The following is a 23,654-nucleotide window of genomic DNA, read 5'->3' on the forward strand; positions in this document are numbered from 1 at the left end:
TCAAAGGAAAAGCTTGTGAACACTCTAGAGACCACATTTTTGACTCAATCTAGATGAAACTTGGTCAGAAAAATGTTAGTCTTGATGATCTCTAGGTAAAATTTGAAACTGGGTCATGTGGGTTTAAAAACTAGGTCAGTAGGGCAGATCAAAGGAAAAGCTTGTGAACACTCTAGAGACCACATTTTTGACTCAATCTTTATGTAACTTGGTCAGAATGTTAGTCTTAATGATCTCTAGGTCAAGTTCGAAACTGGGTCATGTGGGGTTAAAAACTAGGTCAGTAGGGCAGATCAAAGGAAAAGCTTGTGAACACTCTAGAGACCACATTTATGATCCAATCTTTATGAAACTTGGTCAGAATGTTAGTCTTGATAAACTCTAGATCAAGTTTGAAACTGGGTCATTTGGGGTCAAAAACTATGTCAGTAAATCAGATCAAAGGAAAAGCTTGTGAACACTCTAGAGACCACATTTGTGCCCCAATCCTTATGAAACTTGATCAGAATATTAGTATTGATAATTTCTAGGTCAAGTTTGAATCTGGGTCATGTTGGATCAAAAACAAGGTCAGTAGGTCAGATCAATGGAAAAGCTTGTGAACACTCTAGAGACCACATTTGTGACCCAGTCTTTATGAAACCTGGTCAGAATGTTAGTCTTGATGATCTCTAGGTCAAAATCGAAACTGGGTCACGTTGGATTAAAAACTAGGTCACCTGGTCAGATCAGAGGAAAAGCTTGTGAACACTCTAGAAGCCACAGTTGTGACCCAATATTTATGAAACTTAGTCAGAAAGTTTGGCTTGATGATTTCTAGCTCAAGATCGAATCTGGGTCATGTTGGATCAAAAACTAGGTCACCTGGTCAAATCAAATGAAAAGCTTGTGAACACTTTAGAGGCCACATTTGTGACTCAATCTTCATGAAACTGGGTCAGAATGTTTGTCTTAATCATTTCTAGGTCAAGTTTGAATCTGGGTCATGTGGGGTCAAAAACAAGGTCACTAGGCCAGATCAAAGGAAAATCTTTTCAACACTCTAAAGACCACAATTTCAGTTTGAAACCCATGAGAATTAGTCAGAATGTTTGTTTTGATAATCTATAGGTCAAGCTCGAATCTGGGTCATGTGGGGTCAAAAATTAGATCACCCGGTCAAATCAAAGGAAAAGCTTGTGAACACTCCAGAGGCCACAGTTGTAACCAAATCATTATGAAATTTAGTCAGAATGTTTGTATTGATGATCTTTAGGTCAAGTTCAACTCTTGGTCATGTGGGGTCAAAAACTAGGTCAGTAGGCCAGATCAACTCTGATGAGCGATATATAGGGCCATCATGGCCCTCTTGTTATATGTAAGCTAGTATCTCAGTACCCATTAATGGGAATGGATTGAAACTTCACACACTTGTTCACTGTCATGATCTGACATGCAGTATCATGTTCCATTACCCTACGTTGCATTTTTACAAAATTATGCCCCTTTTTTGACTTAGCAGTTTTTGGTTAAGGTTTTGTATGTAAGCTAGTATCTCAATACCCACTAATGGGAATGGATTGAAACTTCACGCACTTGTCCATTGTCATTGTCATGAGCTGAAAAGCACTGTGCAGGTTGAGTTCTATAACCCTGTTTCGCATTTTTACAAAATTATGCCCCTTTTTCGACTTTTGTATTCATTCTATTGACAAGGCTGTTGAATAGTCAAATGTTGTCCTCCGACAGCTCTTGTTTTATTATGTTGTCTCTATCTCTTTAAAGTTGTGCAATTGATTATATTTTGAAGCAGGAGGCCATTACGAAAATAATGGGACCCCCATCCTAGCACTTGTTGTGACAGATGGGGGACTATGCCGGAGGTCCAAATATATAATCAACCCTCCCTTTTGGAATTTTTTTGTCCCTCCCATGTGTTCATCATGATGATTTATAGTGTGCTACACTGGTTTTATAGGTATGGGTCACATGGTTCACTGTTTCATGGCCAGTAATTTTCTTTTTAAACAGCGGTGTGACGGTAGTGAATGGAAGATCATGCTCTATTGATTATATATTTCTGCCTCTGGCCTTATTCCAATAGTGGCCTCTATCTGTCACATCAAGTGCTAGGTAGGGAGTCCCATTTTGAATAATTTTCCATGCTAAAATAATCACTGAATGCCAGGTAATTCCTGATGCAGACTACAGCTCTAGATTGGGATTTTAATACACCCGTTTTGGAAAAACAGGACATATTATGTGATGGCACATGCGTCTGTCTGTCTGTCTGTCTGTCCTTCAAAATTCATGTCAGGAGCATAACATTATAACAGTTTAAGGTATTGACTTTGAACTTGGGATATAGTTAGATTGCGATGAGACAATGTGCAGAGCGCTTGAACTGGCTTTGTAGGTCAAGGTCACAAATTGAGCTAAAAGATCAAAATTGGCCATCATATCTTGCATCCGGAACATGAATGAATAGCCATGGAAGGTATTGGCTTCAAACTTGGTTTTTCGGTAGGTGGCGATAAGATGATTTGCAGACCACATGAACCTGGTCTGTAGGTTTCAGGTCAAGGTCACAGATTGAGCTGAAAGGTCAAATTTTTTCATCACAATTAGTGTCTGGAGCATAACTTAATAAACATTCAAGGCATTGACTTCAAACTTGGGATGTAGGTAGGTGGAGATGAAATGATACACCATGAATCAGGGTGATAGATTAAAGGTCAAGGTTACAGCTAGCTCAAATCTGCCTATCGTATTTCTTGTTCAGAGCAGAACTTAAAAACTATTAAAGGTATTGACTTAAACTTGGAATATAGGCAAGTAGTGATGAGATTATGTGTGGACTGCAACAATCTACATTACACACCAGGGCTCCGGAAATTTGCCGGTTTGTCAGTTTTGGACCGATTTTTGACTTTTCAGACCGATTTGTAAAGTGAAAAAAAAAAAAAAAAAGAAAAAAACGGTCTGGTAAAAATGGAGAAAAAGTATAAATTATGGTTTGAAATCTCAATATATGATCACCTGCCAAGCAGGATATTTTTAATCGCTCTCTCAGATAATAAATGTGTCAAACGGTCTGATTGTCACCTTGGTAATCAGTCCGTAATTAGCATGTGACACAACAGTGCTCACGCGGCACATCCTTTAATGTTCGCAGGCAGCCGACTGCAATGTATTAAACATTTTAGACTGGTTTCCAAATGCTTCTGACTGGATCCAAATGCTTTTGACGGGGACCCACTTCTTTTATTTAGACCATTAGCCGACGGATTGTTTTATTTCAAAAGGCTATGTTTGAAAACTGGTAAAAAGAAACAAATGGTCATTGGATTTAATGAGACATCACACGGGAAAACGATATTAATAATTTTTATAATTACTTGATTTGTAGAAATTGCATGATTCATTTGGCAGTCTAGTTGAAACAAGTACAGAAAATCATCTTTGCAATCCGACTGTACTAAAAAATGGACTTGCAAACCCGAATTATAAAGAAAACTGGAGTGGCGAACCGGCCAGTTTATCAAATCGTCTTAAAAAAAACGTTTGTTTACATCAGAAGAGAACATTATAGCTTAATAAAATGTAGTTGCTTATTGAAGTACAATGCCGGTGAAATGAAATATCCGTGTAGATTGATCAGTACATGATTAGGACGACCAACCCACGTGACCTTTTGGTACCATACAAACGGGAAATTCGATCTCAGCGTTCACATAATGTACAAATTTGGTCCGTGGCAAAGTATTCTAAAAATACTGAGGATGTTTGGCAGATATTATGTGTCGAGTAAATCACTTTGACGCATTGTATTTTATAAAAATCCTTCAAATAATGAGGAAACATCACAAAGTACCTGCGGTGTATACAGTACCGAAGTCACATGCGTTGGCTTTTAGACTAGTTAGGTACACGGTGCCAAGAAAACAATGCCTCGGCAATTTTATCCTTGCAAGTATTTTCTCGGAAAAAACATCGAAATTTAAACAAAGTAACAATCACATATAAAACAGAATGACTGTTTTCATTCTATGGTAACTCGAGGTGACCGGTAAATCATTTTTAATGCATGACATACTAATTTCTTTTACAAATATAGTGTACATGGTAATACGGTTGGTGGGGTAATGCGGATATCGTAATTTTCTTTTGGACCTGTTGAGTTTTCAAAATTTCCAGAGCCCTGTTACACACCCATCCCCCACTCCCACCCGTTAATGCCCCCCCCCCCCCCCCCCCCCCCCCCCCCCCAATAAAAAAGATAATTTCGTTTAGATCCTTGCACCTTTATATCCAGTCACTGCAACAATCTACATTACACCCCCCCCCCCCCCATTTTGTGTTGCTATATTTGGACCTCTGGGATAGGCAGAAAAAAGGCCTGCAGTTAAAACTGATATCAGATATTTAGCTTCTTTGTTATCCCCCAACTTTGTCAGGGGGATATAGTTTTGGCGTTGTCCCTTCGTCCGTCCGGAGCCATATCTACAAAGTGGTTGGGAATATTTAAATAAACTTAATATACATGTTCACCACTATGAGAATATGCGGCCCATCAATTTTTAGTCAGATTGCCCAAGTAACACCAGAGTTATGGCCCTTAGAAGTTTCTAGTGTTAGCTATATAGGTTTCTATAAATATGGCAATTTCTGCTTCATAACTTGTGATATATTTGACCTAGAACTATGAAACAAACTTACCATTTGGTAGAATTTCATTAACTTCTTTCATTCTTTTCCATGAACATTTATTATAAACATGTGAAGTTGTGTACCCACACCTGGTCAACCCCTTGCCTTGGTCACCCCCCCCCCCCCCCCCCCCCCCCCCCCCCCAAAATAAAAAAGATAAGTTTTCATTCTTTATTTTAAATTTTTTTTAAACCTTCCATGAATATTTATCAACATGCAAAGTTGTCCGCCCCCATCTCACTCCTCGTGACCCAGCCATGCCCACCACCAAAATCATGCACGTCCATCTGTCTGTCAGTAGAGCAAATAGTTTCTGCCCAATAACTTCAATGAGAACCCTTGTCTCAGAATATTCAAACTTGGTAGCATGATAGGGCTTACAAAGTAGATGACCCCTTAATTGTTTTGGGGTCAGTATTGCAAAGGTCAAGGTCACAGGGGCCTGAACCTTGAAAACAGTTTCTGCCCAATAAATTGAGAACCACTTGACCCAGAACCTTCAAACTTGGAAGCGTGATTGGGCTTATGAAGTAGATGTCCCCTATTTTTGGGGTCAGTATGTCAAAAGCCAAGGTCACAGGGACCTGAACATTGAAAATAGTTTCTGCTAAATAACTTGAGAACTACTTGACCCAGAAACTTCTAACTTGATAGCATGATTGGGCCTATGAAGTATTTGACCCTGTTGGTTTTTTTTTTTTTGGTAAGAAAGTCAGAGGTCAGGGTCACAGGGGCCTGAACCTAAAATGGTTTCCCCTCAAGAAATTTAGAATCACTTAACCAACTATCTTCAAACTTGGTAGCATGATTGGGCTTATTAAGTAGATGACCCCTGTTGTTTTTAGGGTCAACAGGTCACAGGGACCTGGACATTTAAAACTATTTCTGCTCTGTAACTTGAGAACCTCTTGACCCAGAACCTTCATTCTTGATAGAGTGATTGGGTTTATAAAGTAAATGACACTTGTTGTTTTTGGGTTCACTAGGGACCTGAACCTTGAAAATGAATTCTGCTCAGTACTTGACCCAGTATCTTCAAACTTGATAGCATGAGTGGGCTTTTAAAGTAGAAGACCCATTTTGGTTTTTTGGGTCAATAGTTCAGTGATCAAGGTCACAAGGACCTGAACATTGAAAACTGTTGCTGCATGGTAACATGAGAAGCATCTGGCCCATTTTAACCTACCTAACTTGGTAGGAAAATTGGGCTTAAACTGCAGACGACCCATATGCATCCCCTCCTCAATAGGGGGGTGGGTGCATGCATGTTCTTCAAATATCTCTTGTTGTTTACTGATAAGGCAATCCTAATTGTTTTATGTATAATACAAAAAATAATGAAACATTATTACAGGTTTTGCAGATATGACAGAGGGTCTTAGTCAAATATTGTACAAGGCAGATGAGATGCATGGAAAGCATTCTGAATTGAAGGCACTTGGTAAATCTCAGCAAAGAGAGCTGGAAAAATATATAAAATGTCAGTCAACAGAGCAGGCTAAACAAATAATGAAGCAGAGTCAGGTATCAAAATTCATCTGTTATTTCAACAGATTTTCCAAAAATAAGGAGGGCTATACCACTTGCCCTAGCACCAGCCTCTGCATTAGTTACTTTTTAGCTCGACTAGTCATAGAATAGTAGAGCTATTGGACTCGTCCATGTGTCGGCGTCCGCGTCCCGATTTTGGTTATGGTTTTGTATGTAAGCTGGTATCTCAGTACTTACTTATGGGAATGGATTGAAACTTCACATACTTGTTCACTGTCATGATCTGATATGCACTAAGCAAGTCCCATAACTCTACTCTTTTTTTTTCAAAATTATGCCCCTTTTTCGACTTAGCAGTTTTTGGTTAAATTTTTGTATGTAATCTGATATCTCAGTATCCACTAATTGGAATGGATTTAAACTTCACACACTTGTTCACTGTCATGATCTAACATGCCCTGTGAAGGTCCCATAACTCTACTTGGCATTTTTACAAAATTATGCCCCTTTGACTTAGCAGTTTTTGGTTAAGTTTTTGTATGTTAGCTGGTATCTCAGTATCCACAAATTGGAAAGGATTGAAACTTCACACACTTGTTCACTGTCATGATATGACATGCAGTACAGAGGTTCAGTACCTCTACTTTGCATTTTACAAAATTATGCCCCTTTTTCAACTTTTGTATTCATTCAATTGACAAGGCTGTTGAATAGTCGAGCGTTGCTGTCCTCCGACAGCTCTTGTTTGTTATGAAACCATGTAGTAATATTACTCAATATGTCACTTTGCGTACCTTTGTTGTTTTTTTTTTTTCACTCTGCAAGATCAGAGTTGTGGCCCTTGATTTATTAAAGAAAAAGAAAAGTTTATGTCCCATGTACTTGACCTCGAGGATTGTTACAAAGAATTTGAAGTTGTGCGCCAGGTGTTCTCTTTGGGGTTTCACTCAGCTAGGCCTGAATTATGGTCCTTGACCTAGTGAAAAATACACATAAAGTGCTTAAAAGTACTGAAGAAAAGGGTTGGGTAATTCATTAATTAGTGCCGCAAAAGCCCTACCGTCACTTGACAAAATCCCTTCTTTTACCCTACTTTTGAAAAAAAAATTGCTCCTACTTTAAGCCCTACCTTTTTCTGGTTCACTGCTTGACAGCCTGCACATGTGTCATTCAGCTTTCTAGCTGCACTTTTCGAAGAATAGGTATTGGAGTCAGTTGTCTTGTATCTAGATATATTAGGTAAATGTAAATGTCTAAACTTTTTATTGGGCAAATGTAGCAGTTTGTACTGTACTTGTTGTTTTAAAGACCCACAACAACCTAGTGACCTTGTTTGTCTTTCTTATGCGTAGAAATATATCACTCAGGCCTTCGACCTTTGTGATATATTCATACGCACAAGAACTCCAAACTCAGGTTATTCTAGGATAAACCTAATTTTGATACTTATTATTTCTTAAAGAACATACAGTTACATCCTAGTATTGGAAAAAGGCTTTACATTTCCTTTTTTAGGATCTCTATAGTAAACAACAAAAAATAATCCATGAAGAAATTAACCAGACATTAGAAACTTTCACAAAGGAGCAGAAACAAGTTTTAGATGAAAACAAGAACTGTCTAAATGAGTTGAAGAAGTGTGTTTCTGATAAAGATACAAGACCGTGGCAGAATGAAAATGTCCCAAAAATGATTCAAGATAAATTAGATGAACTGCACAATTACCATCAGTCGGAAATAAAAAGACTTGAAACTGAAATTGAAAACCAACAAAAGAAAAATGACATGCCACAGAAAGAAGCAAACTCAAGAAGCAATGAAGAGGATGCAGTAAATAACATTTTACAAAATATTTGTGATCTGCAGGAAAATGGAAATGACATAAAAGAAAGCAGTACATATCGAAGAAGAGACCGTGGGACAATGTTCAAGAATGGTCCGGGGTTATTGTCACCTCGACCTCTACAAGGAACTTCTTGGAATAGTAGAACATTATTTGGTAGGACCAATCCATCTCCCATAGCTACTGTGCTGCCACAGAGAAAACAGGCACAGGACACCACGATGACTGCAAAAGATGCTGTTCAAACCATCAAGGCATATGAACATTCGGATGATGGACATGCCCAGACTAGATTGCTTGAGAATAGATACCGTAAAAATGAGAACATACAACCTGCTACAACAGGCAGACAGAAGTCAGTAAGAATTTCACATGATACCTTTGTAGATTCATGTTTCAGCAGTGAAACTGCAGATCAAATCAGTAATACAGCTGTGCATTCTATTAATTTAAAGAAACAACATAAGAAGAAACGCGGTAGGAAGAAAGGTGGAAAGAGAAAAAGGTCAGGGAATAATATTTTTCCCAAACCTGGAAATAAACCGATAAATGAAAATAAACAGTCAAGTCAAAGAAATACAGATAGTTGCCAAATTGTCAAAATGGGTTGTAATAAGAACAGTATTGATTATGAAAGGAAACAAACAGACAGTAGCACAACATCATCTGAAGGAAAAGAAATTTTAGATACTTTTCAAACAAGCACTGTATGCAGTGAGGTTGTTAGTCCAAAGAATATCTTTGATTTTCATGATGAACTTTCTCCAGGACCAGTCCTGAGGAAACAAAAACAGAACTCTGTATTAATTGGCGAGACACTCCAAATCAGGTATGGCAAACTTTTTTTCGGCATATAGTGATTAAACTGTCCATTTGTCCGTCCATCCATTCAAACCAGATTGCCTACAGCCCACATTCATGACCCAATTTAGTTTAATCCATGTGGCAAGACCTACACACTGATCTATATTTAAATAACCTTGACCCTCATATGACCTTCAAACTGAAAACTTTAATAAACACATTTTTGGTCCTACAACCCACATAAATGACCCAATTTAGTTCATACTCACACTCAACAAACCTTATGGCAAGAACTACAAATAGACATATATATATAGTTGACCTTGAACTTCATATGATACTTTTAAACTTAAAACCTCAAAAAATGACATTTTTGGTCATACAATATAGAGGCCGTGATTTTACATTTTGAAAATGCAGCTCCTTGTTTTTGTATGTTTGGTTTATCATTAACTAAACTGAATTTTGTTCAGGGTGAGCTGTTAGTATAGATCATAAAATGGATGGTCTGGCCTTTATCATCCTGCTTCAACAATTTTACTTAATACTTACAGATCTTCTTTAAGACTACATGTCATGATTAAATTAAACTTGGTCTGTAGTATCCTAGCATGGACTTCTCTCAGCTTTGTTCTTATGGAAACATTTGACCCAACATATCTCTCACACAAATATTTCATGAATTATCCCCATTTTTAGCTCACCTGAGCTAAAGGCTCAAGGTCAGCTTTTGTGACCGCTCAATGTCCGTTGTGCGTCGTGTGTCAACAATTTCTAAAAAAATCTTCAAAACCACTGGGCAGATTTACACCAAACTTCACAGGAATGATCCTTGGGCAGCCCCCTTTTAAAACTGCCCTAAGAATTGAAATCTATGCAGAACTCTGGTTGCCATGGCAACCAAAAGGAAAAACTTTAAAAATCTTCTTGTCTAAAACCACAGGTCCTAGGGCTTTTATTAGCTCACCAGAGCCAAAGGCTCAGGGTGAGCTATTCTGATCACTCACTGTCCGGCGTCCGTTGTCCGTAAACTTTACTTTAAACGACATCTCCTCATAAACCGCTAGGCCAATTTCATCCAAACTTCACAGGAATGTTCCTTGGGTGAAGCTCTACAAAAATTGTTCAAAGAATTGAATTCCATGCAGAACTCTGGTTGCCATGGCAACCGAAAGGAAAAACTTTAAAAAACTTCTTCTCAAAAACCAGAAGCCCTAGAGCTTAGATATTTGGTGTGAAGCATTGCCTAGTGGACCTCTACCAAATTTGTTCAAATCATGACCCCGGGATCAAAATTGACCCCGCCCCAGGGGTCACTTGATTTTACATAGGAAAATCTTAAAAAATCTTCTTCTCAAAAACCAGAAGTCCTAGAGCTTAGATATTTGACATGTAGCATTGCCTAGTGGACCTCTTGAAGTTGTTCAAATCATGACCCCGGGGTCAAAATTGTAGTGATGGGCCGACAATCGGCGACAATCGAATAATCGTCTGCGTTGCTTTCCTGAGCGCGATCGCCGACCACTTTTCCCTGACCGATTAATTACTTTGCAACCTAAGCGGATAATTTAGTTGTTTCTTACCTTTTTCTTTCTGGTATTTACGGTTCTTTGGGGCAGTTTTACGCCAAGGGAAACTACCCTACGTAAAAATGGCTTCTCCAAAGTCTCGAAAGAAATTAAAGTCATCTGTGATCACCCAGATTTTGGAAGATATATGGCTTTTACAAAATTAAGCCGGGAAAACCATCAACCTAAACTCTTGACATTAGTATGGCAGTATGCATTGCATGCCGTAAGACTTACGCAAGCATATTAGCAAAGGTACATGTATTTTCATTTTTTGCTTTTGTTGGATTGAAATCATTTTAGTCGTTAGCTAAGAATTAATAAATCTTTGATACTTTTTTTTGCTCCAAATAAGTTTAATTTAATAACACAATATCACTGGATAAGTCCCTGGTGAAATTAAGAGGAGTACCTGATTTGAAGTTTACTATCTTCACAAATGTTTTACTTTTATGCTGTGAACTTATAGTATTTATGAAGGGATACAATAGAAATAGGATAGTTGATGTCTGTATGGTTCATTTCTTAAGTAATGACATAAAACATTCACTGTGAGGTGAACATATAGATGTGCAACTAGAGTAACCGATTATCCGCTTATATCCAATTAATCGAATCGGTTGGCTTGTCCGATTATGCCGATTAATTGGTTGGCAAATCTAACCGATTTGCCCATCACTACAAAATTGACCCTGCCCCAGGGGTCACTTGATTTTACATAGGAAAATCTTCAAAAAATTTCTGAAAATAAACCAGAAGGCCTAGAGCTTAGATGTTTCACTTGTAGCATTGCCTAGTGGACCTCTACAAAATTTGTTCAAATCATGACCCCGGGGGTCAAATTGACCCCGCCCCATGGGGTTACTTGATTGTACATAGAAAAATCTTCAAAAGCCACACGCCCTATGGCTTTGATATTTGGTATGTAGCATCATCTAGTGGGCCTCTACCAAGATTGTTCAAATTATCCCCCTAGGTTCAAATATGGCCCTGCCCTGGGGTCACATGGTTTCTATAGACTTATATAGGGAAAACTTTGAAAATCTTCTTGTCCAAAACCACAGGCCCTATGGCTTTGATATTTGGTATGTAGCATTATCTAGTGGTCCTCTACCAAGATTGTTCAAATTATCCCCCTCGGGTCAAATATGGCTCCGTCCTGGGGGTCACATGGTTTATATAGACTTATAGGGAAAATCTTCTTGTACAAAACCACATGGCCTAGGGCTTTGATATTTATCCCGCCTTGGGTCAACTGGCCACGCCCCAGGAGGGGGAGGGGGGCGCATATTGTTTAAATAGACATGTATAGGGAAAAATCTTTTTAAAAAAATCTTGTCTTAAGGAATAAGGCCAAGAGCTTAGGTATTTATTATGTTGCATGCTCTAGTGGTTCTCTACCAAGATTGTTCAAATCATGACCCTGGGGTCAATATAGGCCACACCCAGATGGTCCCTTGTTTTACATAAACTTATTTGTTTTTGAAGCAGTGGCAAAGAAATTTGGACCACAAGTATAATGTTTGATACAGATTTCAACACTCATCTTAAATAGTCTTATTCGTGACCTACTGACCTACTTTCTTGTTTTTGAAGTTACAGCATAGAAATTTGTACCACATATATAATGTTTGAAACAGATTTCAATACCAGGGGTTTTATTTACTAAGAAAGTGACACCGATAGTCGGCATCTTCCCCTCGGAAATTTTTTCCCAAAAAATCAATTTTCCCCCAATCTGTCTCCAATTTTTATGTTTCAGGGATCGAATTTAGTGATCACTAATTCACGAAATTCAAGTAAGAATAAAAAAAAAAATGTGAGTAGGAAATAATGGCACTTGAATATTTTTGCGATCATGTTTGAAAATCGACGAATTCGCTCAAACTGTCCTTTGCTCTTTAAAAGCTCCTTTGGGGTAGTTATTTTACCAATAATCACGTGACCGCTTGTAGACGCTTGTTGCTGTTATACAATGAAATTATCGGATATCTAAATAAGCATCTAGATGATATTTATTTTTGTTTTGGTCGGTGATTGGCAACTGCGAAAATGGAGAGGAAAGTTACAAGTTTTTTGGGGGCGAAAAAAGACCAGGGAGACCTAAAATGCTAGCAACACCACGGACAGTGACCTGAAAGAACTTAAATCTTCCGAGTTCAGCCAAAAGTCCAAAGAATCATCAAGTACTTTGGTTCGTACTTCCGAAACCAGGAAGTCCCGGCCTGTTCGAACCGTGAAAAAGTTGGAAACGGAGCTGAACATCAACTTTTTTAATATGAAACCAAACACCAACAAAACAACTTAATAAGTTTAGCACGTAAAACAGCCTCTAAAAAATTGCAGGTGGAACCCACCATGTTGCTAGTGGAAAAAATGGCACTAGCAAAAAATTGTTAGTTGGGAAAAAAAGTTAAATTTGATCCCTGAAATAGGATAAATTAAAATACGAATTGCTTTCAAAAAAATCTAATGACTAATGAACAGTGTAAAAGCAGTATTACATGACGTATATAATATTGTAAATTTTCCCCAAATTGGCCTCTTTCGCGTGATTTTTCCCCATTTGGTTAGCGCCCAACGTCTTCCCAAATTCCTAAAAAAAAAACCTGAATACTTACCTTTAATATTCTTAACCATGACCTACTGACCTACTTTGTTGTTTTTGAAGGTACAGCAAAGAGATTTGGACCACCTGTACCATTTTTAACGGATTTCAGTAATTTTTAATAATCTCTACCATGACCTACTCAACCAGTTTGTTTTTGAAGCTTTAGCAACGAAATTTGTTCAAAGAAGCAACTAAACTCCCTGTTGGTTTTGAGATCAGTAGGTCAAAGGTCAAGGTCACATTGACTCTGAACAGAAGTACTTTTTTTGCCAGATTTTTTTATGATCACATTTGATATAGAGGTTACTTATGACTGGTAAATGACCCATAATTATTGATTTGAGGTCAGAACGTCAGACATCCAGTGCACAATGACCAAATAATTTCTGTTCTTTGTGCAGTTACTTAATGCAAAAGTAAAATGCCAAAGGCTCATGATGAGCTTTTGTGACCACTCAGTGTCCATCTTGCATCGTCTCTCTGTCAACATTTTCTAAAAAAATCTTCTTGAAAACCTATGGGCAGATTAACACAAAACTCACAGGAATGATCCTTGGGTGGCACCCTTTCAAAACTGTTCAAAGATCCAAAACCGCAAAGCATAGAGCCTTGATATTTGGCATGTGACATCATGTAATAGTTCTCTATGAAAATTGTTCAAATTATGCCCCTGGGGTGAAAAGAGGCCCTGCCCCGGGGGTCCCAAGTTTTACATAGACTTATATATGGGAAAAAACTCTAAAAATCTTCTTGTCTGAAAGTTCAAGGCCTAGGCTTTTGATATTTGGTATGTTGCATTGTCTAGTGGTCATCTACCAAGATTGTTTAAATTATGCCCGAGTTGGAAAGAGGCCCCACCCAGGGGGTCCCAAGTTTTACATAGACTTATATAGGAAAAAACTTTGAAAATCTTAGTGTCTGAAAGTTCAAGGCCTAGGCCTTTGATATTTACATGTGTAGCATTGTGTAGTGGACCTCTAACGAGATGTTTCAAATTATGCCTCTAGGGTGAAAAGAGGCCCTGCCGTGGGAGTCCCAAGTTTTACATAGACATATAGGAAAAATCATTAAAAATCTTCTTGTCTGAAAGTTCAAGGCCTAGGCCTTTGATATTTGGTATGTAGTGGACCTCTGACAAGATGTTTCAAATTATGCCCCTAGGGTGAAAAGAGGCCCTGCCCTGGGGGTCCCAAGTTTTACCTAGACATATAGGAAAAATCTTTAAAAATCTTCTTGCCTGAAAGTTCAAGGCCTAGGCCTTTGATATTTGGTATGTAGCATTGTGTAGTGGACCTCTAACAGGATTGTTCAAATTATGCCTCTGGGGTGAAAAGAATACTTGAAAAATTATCAGATCATATTTCCTAGACTGTTTAATTATAATAACCTGATGATCCCAAGTGATAAAGGGTCACCTAACTGTGACCTTGACCTACTGACCTAATTTTTCGCTCACCTGATCAATGCTCATGGTGAGCTATTGTGATCATGCTGTCGTGCATGCATGCATGCGTCTGTCTGTCTGTCTGTCGTCAACAAATGTGTTTAAAAGACATCTCCTCCAAAACCACTGAATGGATTTTGATGAAACTTGGCATGGATGTTTCTTCAGGGTGGCCAACCCACGTGACTTGGATATTAAATACGCTATAAAACGTCTTGATTCAGGTAATATTTTTGCCTATATTTTCCTTATTACTTGACGAATTTTTATAAGATAAATAGCGTCAAAGACAGCAAAATGAGTGCTTTCTTCTGCACAAAGCATCTGCCATCAGTTCTCTGTACTTTTCTCAAACACTTCGTCCAACTGCTTTTTCGTGGAAAAACTGTGTAGATAACGTACACACTGCTTTTCTAAACGATCAGTTTTTTCAAGATCAACGGAAGTCAGTAGAAGACTATAGCAGAAATATTACAGCGCATGATTTAATTTAACCGTATATATGAAAACCTACAAGATTGGATGGAACACTATTTGTTAAATGAGAAATCTTACAAATGGGATATCATACACACATATATATTGTATGATTTCATAATTAACCAGGATAATGTTAGAATTATATTTTTTTGCTAAGTTTTAGGTTCAAGTAAAAGAACTTTCATATCACTGTCTCGTTGAATTCTATTTTAGGTTATAATGCCTCGTATATCTTTTCTATTCATAAAAAAATATACCAAAGTAATGAAATTGAAGATGCTATTATTATATATAAAGTGTTTGTTCTCTTTGAACAAGAATGTATGTCTTATTTTACATGTACTTGACTGTCTGTTGTCATATTTGTATAAAATATCAAACTTCTTATTAAAAATTTAGGATTTAGGCTACTTGCATGGCCAACATATTCATTCTATGTACTCCAAGTAGTGGACATCAATATTGAAATATAGCCGCATTTTCGTAATGTTGGCAGTTCTATTTTCACTTTCATTTTGCAATTTGTTTGTAAAGAGCAATTTCAACACCCTTACTTCCTAAATAAATATATTTACATACACAGTAATCATAATCATAATGACAGTATGTGCAAGAAATATATTCAGTACGAAACTGACCAGGTAAGTAGAAGTAGAAGTTATGAAGGGCAAATATATACATATTCCAGACAAGACAAGGAAATTCATTGATGCAAGCATCAAAGACGCCGCCAAGTGTTGTGTTGAAGTACATTTATTGCAATATGAGAAATCACCTAATCATTACTTTATTAGTCTGACTGGCTACAAGTTATCAACATTAGTACATAAAACAATATATGTTATAAACTGTTTAAAACATGAAGAATAAACATGATAGAAAAGTTTTACCATGCAATACAAATCCTCTACCTGCAATGACATTAACATTGCGAGTAGGTGGTCCCTTTACATACAAAATTAAAGTAATTATTTCACTAGCTAAGGTCACCTCCTGTGAAAAGTTCTTATATGCAGGAGCGTGTGTATGAAGTTTTACAGAAATGCAGTTTGTTGGGAAATGAGGAAATGTTGAAATTATTTCAAAGTTGTGGTTCACAGAAACCATTATTTTTATTATCATGTAATGTAATGAGTGTTTTCTATTTACTGATGAAGTTTTATGGACCTTAGTCGCCTACATTATAGATTTCAGAATGCAGATTATACACAGCAATTTACTGTTTCCCTTGCCAAAAACAACCAAAAATTTTGTCCAAGAAAAGAATGATATAACATAAATAATCTCTATATTGCCCCTATTCACAAAGCATGAGTCTTTCTTATATACTTTTGAATATCATAGAATTCATTTTTTTTTTTCGGACGAACGATAAACTTGAAGTCCTCGTTGAACTGTAAGGTTACTAGGAGTATGTCAGTGTCTAGTTCAAATCTAATATTACAAGAAATTTAGCAAGCATAATACCCCACTGCCAAAGTGTAGAAAATATTTCAATGAAAATGTTTTTATTTTTTTATTTTCTATTTATTTATTTTTTTTGTCAGGAATGGACAAATACAAAAACTATCTATTAAATTAAAAAAGAAAAAAGAAAAAAAAGCAAGTAAAAATATATAATAAAACCAGAGCAACTGACTAGTCATATAAGATCAATGAACATATAAATTCAACAAGGAATTCTATTTTAAAGTCACTGATGCTTTGATAAGTTATGGTCCCATGGCTTTTGATATTTCGATCTAACCACATTTAAAGAAGTATTAACTTGTCACTGACAAATTCAGCCAAATGCTCTTTAGCCTATTGCACACCTTAGTTGACAGTGTGTATCTATATGACACATAAGCAAAAAAAAAAAGAAAGAAAAAAAGAAAAAAAAACAAACAAAAAAACAAATAGAAATAGGAATTTGTAAAAGTGTGCGCATTCTGAAATTACATCACTGTACCTATCAACAAAGAAAATAAGACAAAAAGGTTAAAAATAAGTTAACAGCGGCACTTTCTTCGTTCATTTCAACATATCTATGCTTATTGATTCCTTTATTTACTTTGTAAATACGTTTTTTTTTCCAAGGAATTTTTATGCAGGCAAATTGTAATTTTCCATATTTTTTTTTAAATATTCTCTTCGGAGTTGTAAAATACACGAACGCTCCCTTGTCCAGGCGATTCACGCGATCTGCGGTGTGGTTTATTTATAGAAAATGAGATAGGTAAGTAGGTCATGCTAAGAATAGAAATAGAAAACTTGACTTACCGAGTAACCTCCCTTATCAATAAATCGGATCAACATTTTTGACGAAATTGTAAATAAAAAAAAATATGTTCTGCTCTACAAATAAGGAGAGGAAAGACAGATAGCACTGTTTTAAATCACATAATAAGTTGCATTACATACATTTTTTATGTTTTCTTTTTGCCATTTTTTGTTTATTCACTAAAATGTATTGTGCAATATCGTTGATCCTTTTACAAACTATTCACTGTGTTCAGTTTATCACTCCGAAACTATTCATTACCATCTTTACAGTGTCAGAAATAAAAGTGTATCCCATATACTCGACACCGCCTTCAGGGCGGCGTCGAATGAACATTTTAGAAAGTATTTCCTACTTCTTCTGATCAATTTAACATGATTGTTTGTGTATAGTGATTAAATGGTCTTTAAAGGCGTATGCTAGAATTCCCTGTATATGAGATGGGCGAAAATTTTCCCAATAACAGAATTTCTTTAAACTTTGGATATTGAAGGACAATCATCTAAGAAACAAAAAAATGCAATTAAAATCATAAGTCACCGGGTTCGAAAAAGAGTTATCTGCCCTTGAAAACGTCATTTTTGGGGGAAATGCCGTTTTCAAGGGCAGATAACTCTTTTTCGATACTGGTGACCTATGATTTTTATTGCATTTTTTTGTTTCTTAGATGATTGTCCTTCAATATCCAAAGGTTGAAGAAATTCTGTTATTGGGAAAATTTTCACACCAAATTCTAGCATACGTCCTTAAGGTATAAATTTCCAAAATTAAAAATCACACAAGGGGGATATCTAAACACTTTTACTGAACTTTGTGTGTTTTCCTGAAGAAAAAAATGGCCTACATTAATGTACAACTTATGAATCTGCATCTTTTTCAGAAATGAGTGAAAACAGTTATATCTGTTCAGCTTGTGGGAAATCCCTAGAGAGTGCTGAGGCACAACAACAGCATGAAAAGAGACACAACAATAGTGGCCCTTACATATGCTGTGGGAGAAGCTTCTTTTCGAAAGCCAACTTCAAGAGACATGAATACAATCTTCACACAGAGGTTAAATCACACCTGTGTATAGATTGTGGAAAAGCTTTTGTGACAAGATGTGACTTGCAAAGGCATAGAAGAAGAAAGGCAAGAAAGTTAGCTGTGAAGTGTGACATGTGGTTTTACCGAGGAGGAGGCCAGTAAACTTAAAGACCATAATTATGTCAAAGCACAACAAGTTGAGGGCACATAGATGTAGTAGGGGCAACGTGACTTACAAGTACCGTGAGCAGCAGTCTCAGTTGACACATGAAGAAAAAACACAAGTGACGTTTTAACATTTATATTTGATTACTCACAGTATTCTGTATTACAAGTTTCCTTGATTGGGATAGAAGGCAGATAATGTTTCAGTCAAAGTAGAAAGATAGCATGGTAAAACTATTGTAAATTAAACAAGTTAACGGCCATAAGAAAGGAAATGTATTGATGCGTAAAAACAGTTTGGTATTAGGCTCCAATTGAAGACATAAATATTGTCCCTTTGATTAAGCTCACTTAAAATGAATAAAAAAAGATAATAGGTAAGGGTAGATTTCTCGGAAGCAAAGAGCACCACAAACACAGCCTCAGAGCCACGCATTTGCAAAGTAGGCTCACAACAAAAAGAAACTGTAACGGAAAAATATTACAGACGGGTAATACCACAATAACACTGTGGTAATATTTAATGAGGCCCATTTGTTTTACATATTTCGAATTAAGTTTAAATCGTTTAAACTTTTGCGACTCTGATCAACAAATGTTATTTGCATGAAATATGATTTTTAACAGTTCTTGTGAATTTTATTAAGATACGCCTGAAAACATATATTACGGAATGGCATAATCAACATAATGGAACATAAGCAATTGGTTAGATGGTTATTCTTTGATCAGTATAGACTAGTGTCACAAGATTCAATTGTTCAGTGTTTTTAGTTAAATATTTTTACGCAAAGAGATACTACTCTGCTTATATTTGCTCAAAGGTCAGTCACACTTGAAGGTCAAATTCAACACTGATCTTTTCCTGTCCAGTCTTTAACATATTTCAACAGAAGCGCATGTGTCTTATGGGCCCAATTAAAATGTTGGTGTATTTTTTTCAGAAGTATTTCTGTTAAATATGTTGCTTTTCCAATTTTCGTTTCTCATATTTTCATGGAATGTGATTAAAGTTGAAATTAAAAGCTTTTTTAGCTCACCTGAGCTGCTCAGGTGTGTTTTTATAATCACTCGATGTCCGGCGTCTGTCGTCTGTCAACATTTAGCTTGTGTATGCGATAGAGGCTGTATTTTTCAATTTATCTTCATGAAATTTGGTCAGAATGATAACCTTGATGAAATCTAGGCCGAATTCGAAAATGGGTCATCTGGGGTCAAAAACTAGGTCACTAGGTCAAATCAAAGAAAAACCTTGTGTATGCGATAGAGGCTGTATTTTTCAATTGATCTTCATGAATTTTGGTCAGAATGATTATCTTGATGAAATCTAGGCCGATTTCGAAAACGGGTCATCTGAGGTAAAAAACTAGGTCACTAGATCAAATCAAAGAATAACATTGTGTATGCGATAAAGGCTGTATTTTTCAATTGATCTTCCTGAATTTTGGTCAGAATGATTATCTTGATGAAATCTAGGCCGAGTTTGAAAACGGGTCATCTGGGGTCAAAAACTAGGTCACTAGGTCAAATCAAAGAAAAACCTTGTGTATGTGATAGAGGCTGTATTTTTCAATTAATCTTCATGAATTTTGGTCAGAGTGATTATCTTGATGAAATCTAGGCCGAGTTCGAAAATGGGTCATCTGGGGTCAAAAACTAGGTCACTAGGTCAAATCAAAGAAAAACCTTGTGTATACGAAAGAGGCTGTATTTTTCAATTAACCTTCATGAATTTTGGTCAGAATGATTGCCTTGATGAAATCTAGCTCAAGTTTGAATATGGATCATCTGGGGTCAAAAAGTAGGTCAATAGGTCAAATCAAAGGAAAACCTTGTATATGCGATAGAGGCTGTATTTTTAGCTCACCTGTCACATAGTGACAGGGTGAGCTTTTGTGATCGCCCTTTGTCCGTCGTCCGTCCACAATTTCTTGTGAACATGATAGAGACCACATTTTGCAAGCAATATTGATCAAACTTGTACAAAACTTGTATTGGCATGATATCTCAGTTCCTTTCGAAAACTGGCCAGATCCAATCATGGGTTCAAGAGTTATTGCCCCTTAAAGGGCCAGAATTTGCGGCGTGCGTGTGTAAAACAATTTCTTGTCTGCACGATAGTGGTTTCATTTATGATATTATTTTAACCAAACTTGCATACAACTTGTATCACCATAAGATCTTGGTTCCTTTCTTGAATTGGCCAGATCCCATTATGGGTTCCAGAGTTATGGCCCCTGCAAGGGCCAAGATTAGCTATTTTGACCTTGTCTGCACAATAGCAGCTTTATTTATGATTTGATTTTTACCAAACTTGCACACAACTTGTATCACCACAAGATCTTGCTTCCTTTCTTCAACTGGCCAGATTCCTTCATGGGTTCCAGAGTTATGGCCCCTTAAAGGTCCAGAATTGGCTATTTTGGCTTTTGCAGCCGTATAGAGACTTCATTTATGGTTTTATTTGATACAAACTTCCAAAATATCTTTAACAATAATAAATCTTTGATTCTATGACAAATCAGATCCAATCGTAGGTTCCAGAGTTATTTTATATCGGATTACCTCCCCTGATTGTAATCAAGATTAGATTTATATCAGTAAGTACTTACAGGACTTATTTGAAATTTCATTATTGCTATTAGTTGGACTGAGACAATCAGGGTAGATAACTATGGACTGGTTTTATGTGAAATTACCTCCCTTTATTTCAAATTAAAATGGGTATATCTCCATAACTAATGAAGATACTGATCTGAAATTTCATTTATGTCAACAGATTTATTTGGCAGATCCTTCTTTTGTTCACTTACAATATTTTCTTTTAGCTCACATGTCACTTTGTGACAAGGTGAGCTTTTGTGATCAAGCAGCGTCCGTCGTCCATCCGTGCGTAAACTTTTGCTTGTGACCACTCTAGAGGTCACATTTTTTATGGGATCTTTATGAAAGTTTGTCAGAATGTTCATCTTGATGATATCTAGGTCAGTTTCGAAACTGGGTCACGTGTGGTCCAAAACTAGGTCAGTAGGTCTAAAAATAGAAAAACCTGGTGACCTCTCTAGAGGCCATACTTTTTAATGGATCTTCATGAAAGTTAGTCAGAATGTTCACCTTGATGATATCTAGGTCAAGTTCAAAACTGGGTCACGTGCCATAAAAACTAGGTCAGTAGGTCAAATAATAAAAAACCTTGTGACCTCTCTAGAGGCCATATTTTTCGTGGGATCTGAAAGTTGGTCAGAATGTCCATCTTGATGATATCTTGGTCAAGTTTGAAACTGGGTTAACTGCGGTCCAAAACTAGGTCAGTAGGTCTAAAAATAGAAAAACCTTGTGACCTCTCTAGAGGCCATACTTTTGCATGGATCTTCATGAAAATTGGTCAGAATGTTCAACTTGATGATATGTAGAACTTGATGATATGTAGGTCAACCTCGAAACTGGGTCAGGTGCCTTCAAAAACTAGGTCAGTAGCTTAAATAATAAAAAAACCTTGTGACCTCGCTAGAGGCCATATTTTTCATGGGATCTGTATGAAAGTTGGTCAGAATGTTCATCTTGATGATATCTAGGTCAAGTTCGAGACTGGGTCACGTGCCTTAAAAAACTAGGTCAGTAGGTCAAATAATAGAAAAACCTTGTGACCTCTCTAAAGGCCACATTTTTCATGGGACCTGTATGAAAGTTGGTTTGAATGTTCACCTTGATGATATCTAGGTCAAATTCGGAACTGGGTCACGTGCGGTCAAAAACTAGGTCAGTAGGTCTAAAAATAGAAAAACCTTGTGACCTCTCTAGAGGCCATATATTTCATGAGATCTTCATGAAAATTGGTCAGAATGTTCACCTTGATGATATCTAGGTCAAGTTCGAAAGTGGGTCACATGCCGTCAAAAACTAGGTCAGTAGGTCAAATAATAGAAAAACCTTGTGACCTCTCTAGAGGCCATATTTTTCATGGGATCTGTATGAAAGTTGGTCTGAATGTTCATCTTGATGATGTCTAGGTCAGTTTCGAAAGTGGCTCACGTGCGTTCAAAAACTAGGTCAGTAGGTCAAATAATAAAAAAATAGTAAAACCTTGTGACCTCTCTAGAGGCCATTCTTGTGAATGGATCTCCATAAAAATTGGTCAGAATGTTCACCTTGATGATATCTAGGTCAAATTTGAAACTGGGTCACGTGCCTTAAAAAACTAGGTCAGTAGGTCAAATAATAAAAAAACCTTGTGACCTCTCTAAAGGCCATATTTTTCATGGGATCTGTATGAAAGTTGGTTTGACTGTTCATCTTGATGATATCTAGGTCAAGTTCGAAACTGGGTCACGTGAGGTCAAAAACTAGGTCAGTAGGTCTAAAAATAGTAAAACCTTGTGACCTCTCTAGAGGCCATACTTGTGAATGGATCTCCATAAAAATTGGTCAGAATGTTCACCTTGATGATATCTAGGTCAAGTTTGAAACTGGGTCATGTGCCTTAAAAAACTAGGTCAGTAGGTCAAATAATAAAAAAACCTTGTGACCTCTCTAGAGGCCATATTTTTCACGAGATCTGTATGAAAGTTGGTCTGAATGTTCATCTTGATGATATCTAGGTCAAGTTCGAAACTGGGTCAACTGCGGTCAAAAACTAGGTCAGTAGGTCTAAAATTATTAAAATCTTTTGACCTCTCTAGAGGCCATATTTTTCAATGGATCTTCATGAAAATTGATCAGAATGTTCACCTTGATAATATCTAGGTCAATTTCGAAACTGGGTCACTTGCGTTCAAAAACTAGGCCAGTAGGTATAAAAATAGAAAAACCTTGTGACCTCTCTAGAGGCCATATTTTTCATGAGATCTTCATGAAAATTAGTGAGAATGTTCACCTTGATGATATCTAGGTAAAATTCAAAACAGAGTCACGTACCTTTGAAAACTAGGTCAATAGGTCAAATAATAGAAAAACCTTGTGACCTCTCTAGAGACCATATTTTTCAATGGATCTTCTTGAAAGTTGGTCAGAATTTTTATCTTGATAATATCTAGGTCGAGTTCAAAACTGGGTCAGATGATCTCAAAAACTAGGTCACTATGTCAAATAATAGAAAAAACTACGTCATACTCAAAACTGGGTCATGTGGGAAGAGGTGAGCGATTCAGGACCATCATGGTCCTCTTGTTTATTATTGGCCGTAGGGGAAAACCGAGACCACTTTTCTGTGGTACAACATGGATGGTACCTCCAATTTTTAGGTGTATTTTGACATATCTATACCTTGTAAG

The 23,654-nt window shown here is 36.8% G+C and overlaps 1 protein-coding gene across 9 annotated transcripts in view; it reads left to right on the forward strand.

The window, feature by feature from the left end:
* Window positions 1–23,654, forward strand: part of LOC123529339 (bromodomain-containing protein DDB_G0280777-like) — a 272,760-nt gene that overhangs the window by 143,093 nt on the left and 106,013 nt on the right. For all 9 annotated transcript variants that reach the window (XR_008366691.1, XR_008366692.1, XR_008366693.1 and 6 more), the window contains 2 exons: window positions 6,044–6,213; window positions 7,696–8,852. Coding sequence is in view for 6 of the 9 variants with exons in the window: in XM_045309646.2 (XP_045165581.2) it covers window positions 6,044–6,213; window positions 7,696–8,852 (1,327 nt within the window). In the remaining 3 variants the exon portion in view is untranslated. The remainder of the gene's footprint in view (window positions 1–6,043; window positions 6,214–7,695; window positions 8,853–23,654) is intronic.

Source organism: Mercenaria mercenaria, chromosome 13 (assembly GCF_021730395.1).
Source record: "Mercenaria mercenaria strain notata chromosome 13, MADL_Memer_1, whole genome shotgun sequence".
In the NCBI taxonomy this organism is placed as follows: Eukaryota; Metazoa; Mollusca; class Bivalvia; order Venerida; family Veneridae; genus Mercenaria; species Mercenaria mercenaria.